At 42.1% G+C, this 4,688-nt stretch overlaps 1 protein-coding gene across 2 annotated transcripts; it reads right to left on the reverse strand.

Moving 5' to 3' along the window:
* Window positions 1–339: 339 nt before the first annotated feature.
* On the reverse strand, window positions 340–2,188 carry LOC115688851 (probable E3 ubiquitin-protein ligase XERICO). 2 transcript variants are annotated; one of them, XM_056315101.1, is made up of 2 exons: window positions 1,989–2,188; window positions 340–1,149 (listed from the first exon to the last, which is right to left on the reverse strand). In XM_056315101.1, exon 2 carries the CDS (start codon window positions 1,046–1,048, stop codon window positions 578–580), a length of 471 nt encoding a protein of 156 aa, XP_056171076.1. In that variant the 5' UTR covers window positions 1,049–1,149; window positions 1,989–2,188; the 3' UTR covers window positions 340–577. The 2 variants fall into 2 exon arrangements, with proteins under 2 accessions (XP_056171076.1, XP_030470641.1); XM_030614781.2 differs by having other exon boundaries at window positions 340–1,146; window positions 1,989–2,187.
* Between the last annotated feature and the right edge of the window lie 2,500 nt (window positions 2,189–4,688).

Here is a 4,688-nt window from a genome sequence, read left to right on the forward strand (position 1 = left end):
ATCCATACTTTGATGGTATGAGTTCCCTTTTTGTGTCGTTTTTATGTAGTTAGACTCCAATTGGCAATCGATTAGTCTTTCGCGAGACGTGATCACACATGTCGATGCTCCTTAGTTTGGTCCAAGTGAATGCGAAAGCACAGTGATGCCAGCTCGGCCTTGGCATGAGTGTCCACCCTCAACAATCTCCCATGAAGCAAATTACCCAAAATTTGAGAGAGTACCTCTTGAAAGTTGTCTTTTAACTGTTCTAACAAGAGCTCAGATGATTTCTTCAGTTCAAGCTCAGAACTGCTTTGTTCGGTTCACTTAAGAGACGCAAAGAATGTAACAAGAGAGTTGGAAAAAAAGATCACAATGCATAAAAAACACTAGCAACTTCTCAATATGTACAGCCACAACAGCACAAGCTCCTTTTGTGTTTTCAAAGATCTAACCACATTTTGCAGCACCCATCGCACACCAAAAGCCCCTGTTGATGCGAAAATACATGTACACACTATCGACTGTACATTGCGCAACACGACGGCCCCTTAAAAATCTCTCTCTCTCTCCCTCTCTCCCTCTCTCTATTGCTTCACCAGAAGCATGAGGAAGAAGCCTCCTCTTCCACCATCATAGGCTTCCGACAAAGTGGGCATGTGATCTTCCAATAGTCCAGCCACTTCTCCAAGCACAGCCTGTGGAAGATATGCCCACAGGACAGCTTGCTTATCTCCGACTCGGGCATGAACTCGGTCAGGCAGACGGAGCAGTCACGGTCCTCCCTCTTGTGCCCTCCGCACACGGCGTCGAACCGGATGGACGGGGCCTGGTTCCGGAACTGCTCGATGTAGCTCTCTGACGGGCATATCCTATACTCGAAGGACTCGGAGGCGCGGGCGTCGACAGAGTCCGGCAACGACGGCGAGAGGCAGGAGAGACGGAGCCCGACGAGGTGGAGGATGGTGCGGACGAGGCCTTTGATGATGGAGATGGACAGGGCGGTGTTTACTATGAGAACACAGAGCATTCCCTCAGAAGGAGCTGGAAGACTTGAGAGACCCATGTCGATAAGGCTGTAGATTCCTCTCTTCTTTCTTTGAGGGTTATGAAAATGGAGCAGAGCACAAGTACTTGTCAGGTTGATCTTGATGCCTGATCAATCTGCTTAACATTGAATATGAATATTAGAAAACTAAGCAAACAAAGTAAGAAAGGAGATAATACTAAAAAATGGGTTATAGTTCTAATCAGCAACAATAGCCAAAGAATTGGACAAGCTACTCTTCAATATAACTGATTGCAAATCCAGCAAAAATGCGATCTATCAAAGATTATCCAGGAAAAAGGACTCGATTTTCGGCTTCAAGGGAAAGGGTCTTTAATCATCATGAAGACAAAACATTAAAAGGAAGACTCAGGACTCATAGAGCACAATCAAGCTGTGACAAACAATTTTTCATGACATGAAAACCTACCATCCTTCAAAAAACCTAAAATGGTAATTATCTGAAACGTACAGATACTAGATCACCAGAATCAACCAAAAAAAGGATGCTTTCAACAAATTTCTGCCTAAATAAGGATTCTTTAATCGGAGATGGATCTTCATTCATCTATTATTTCTTGTTGGAACTCCCTTTATATCATCACAGGACAAGCTTCATTCACAACACAACCCTGGTGTATGTGGGATTGGGGTTTCATGAAAATATGAAATTTCCACTGCTTAAAGATAGAAAAGATCCCAAACCATGAAATGCAATGAAGACCCGCCCATGTTTCTAAATCACTCCGGTCACAGAATGGGAAGAACCGATACCCAATACAGAAATCAATTCCTTTATCCACACAACAACAGCAGAATCACTCTTATAGCAGCCATGCCATCAAATAACAAGAGCAAGAAGAGATTACACGACAGGAAGACAAGACCCCCTCAAAGCACAAACCAAATCAAGAAGTCACCAAATTAGATGGAAACAGAGAGATTGGGAGCCACTTACAGAAACCAAGCAAAGCTCTGGATCAAGAAATGACACAAGGAAGAACAAGAAGAAGCAGAAGAGGAGATGACCACGAGATTCACACCAACAAGTAAGTGGGTGACGGCTCTGTCTCTCAAAGACTCTTCAAAGCACTAGCTCTCAGCTTTTTGTTCTCTCTTTTGGGATTGAAAGCTTTGGCTGCCTTCTGTCAAATCACGTCTCCTTTGCTCTTATTTATACAGCCAAAGCTCCAGACTTTCCCCATAAGTTAACCCCCCTTGAGCCTGACCATGGTTAGCCCCAGGGCCTTCCCCAGCTGACCATGGTTACTTTTCGCCACGAACTTTCCTCATCCTTCTTTTAACCTGCTAGGCTATCGAGAAGGAAAGAAAAGAAATGGGGAACTGGGAAAGGGGGACAAAAACCTGCGGGGCCATGGTCTGGTTTTCTTTTTCTTTTTCTGTGATTGATGATGATATGCAGTTTATGGCTTTTCTTTTGGTTAGGATATGCAGTTTATAGTTACATGGCTGCTTTTTTCTTTTTCTCTTCTTTGGGTGGTATCTCAGTTCTTAATTCTGAGTATCCTCATTTACCACATTTTTCTTGTGAATGTCTCTGGATAAGAAAGCTGCCTTTTTGGCCCCCCCAAAAAGTGCGCACATCAGAATCATTGGGATGCGAAAACGAACAGGAGAATGGCATCATATGTGTCGTAACTTTCGTGCGGTACTTATTTAAATGTCGCAGTTTCCTTTTCTTTTCTTTTTTTTCGATTACTCGAGTGTCGTAATTCCCTAAGGCATTCGCTCAAACGAAATGCTCAAATGCGATTACCAAGTGGAAGTTGCATTGAGTTAAGAGACTTCAGAAATGCTAAACTTTTTGAATATCCTCAATTTTCGTATTATGTTAACGAATGCGCTAATTTTGGCATAAGGGCCCCACGACACGAAATCTATTTCAGCGGGAATGAATGTGAAAAATACTATTTCGAGATAGTAGGGTTAGATGTTTCTCTATTATGTACTTTCATGTTTAGTATATAATTTGTGAAATTTCTCCGCATTTATCTATGTAATTCCTCGAGTTGCTGGCGGAGGAAGAAGTTTGATTTTGGGTTACTATACCTATACATTTTTTACATTCTGAACAAATGAAAAACTTCGACCTAAAAAAAAAACAAAACAAATGAAAAACGACTTTGAAATGGACTTATAAGGAACACAATAAGAATGCTCGTGTTAAACGGGATAATAAACAATTGCATTCTATCACGTGCAAACAATTTCATATTTGAGTTATCCATTTGGATTTGTGCTAGCACCATAATTGGTCAACGAAATATCACGAGATCAGCTCGGTAATTACCCAAACGATAAGGCGGCACTTTTTCTTTATTAGAAAAAATTCGCGAAAGCGGAAAATGGCTCAAAAAGATGAAAGGAAAATGTAGCTAGGGCAGATAATTTTTGTCCTTCATTGTGAGGAGACTGCAAGTGGGACTGAGCTATGTGATATCTAAAGGGTCGTGGAAAATTTGTTCCATGCATCCGAATCACGTGAAATTACTTCATCTCGATCACCAAATTTCGAACTTTACATAAATATTACGTAATTTAATAGCCGATATAAAGTGAGCTCTCATGCATCGGATGCATGTGATATTATATCGGGACATGGCCCTTATCTTTGCTTGTACGTTTTACTTGTAAGTTTATTACAAGTGTCCATCTGCCTCTCGGATTAGTTGTCGAATGCTGAGATGCGTCCCGTATGAGAGAATTGAGGCGTCCCAAGCGCAACGTGTCGCACCCTCCCCGCTCGCCCATTTCAGTGTTGTCCCCGTTGGACACATGTAGTGCTCACGAGCGTAGAGTGTTTTGCTCAATCATTGTCGAGTTCCCAATGTCTAATTTGCCAGAAATGGGTCGCTGGTGACTTGCTTTTGAGCCTAAAATTGCTATAAGGAAAGAGCGAGAGAGAAAACAGACTATGTTGTTAAGTGAAATGTCCTAAAGCTGTTGTTGATGAGAAACAATTAGGGGCTTAAATCGTTTTCTCGAGCCGGGTTAGCTGGACAAACCTTAGTACGAATGGCCTTACGAATTTCGGGACGTGACAATTACTTGGCTCGAGGTAGAGATTTAGTCGTGTGGACCCTGATATGATTGGGGAAGGGACAGAGAGGAGATGGAACCGGAACTTAATTATTGATTCAGGACATAAGGATATTTTAAGCGAGTGTCTCGGAAGTAATCCTTTCAAACCAAATCGCATGTTTACGGATCGACTTTTCAGAGATATTTCAAAACACCCGTCAACAAATATCCGGCGCGAAAATTAGGGGTCGCGTGCTTTCTTTGGCCAGGAAGGTATTAACCCTGTCAAGAACATGAATCGTGGTCCTGAATTGGGCATGACCATTGGGATGATGTTGTTTTGCAACTTGCAAGGTGTCAACTTGAAATTGGGGGTTGAGCGGTCAAAGCCATGACATGTGTTATCCCCAAGCGTGATCTTTTTTTATGGTTTTTGGTCTGTTGGAGTAGGAATTAGCAAAGAATAGTCATGCAAGACATAGAAATCCCATGTGTGTTGTCCTTTTCTCATCGGTATGGAGTTCCTTTTCCCTCGGAGTTTCGCACATCCATCACATCCGTTTTTGCCAAATCAATAAAAAAACCAAAGAAGATGAGGAGGACATGAATTGAAGAT

The sequence above is a fragment of the Syzygium oleosum genome, unplaced genomic scaffold (assembly GCF_021117445.2).
Source record: "Syzygium oleosum isolate NSW1041296 unplaced genomic scaffold, Sole_v2.1 Sole_v2.10, whole genome shotgun sequence".
Classification (NCBI taxonomy): domain Eukaryota; kingdom Viridiplantae; phylum Streptophyta; class Magnoliopsida; order Myrtales; family Myrtaceae; genus Syzygium; species Syzygium oleosum.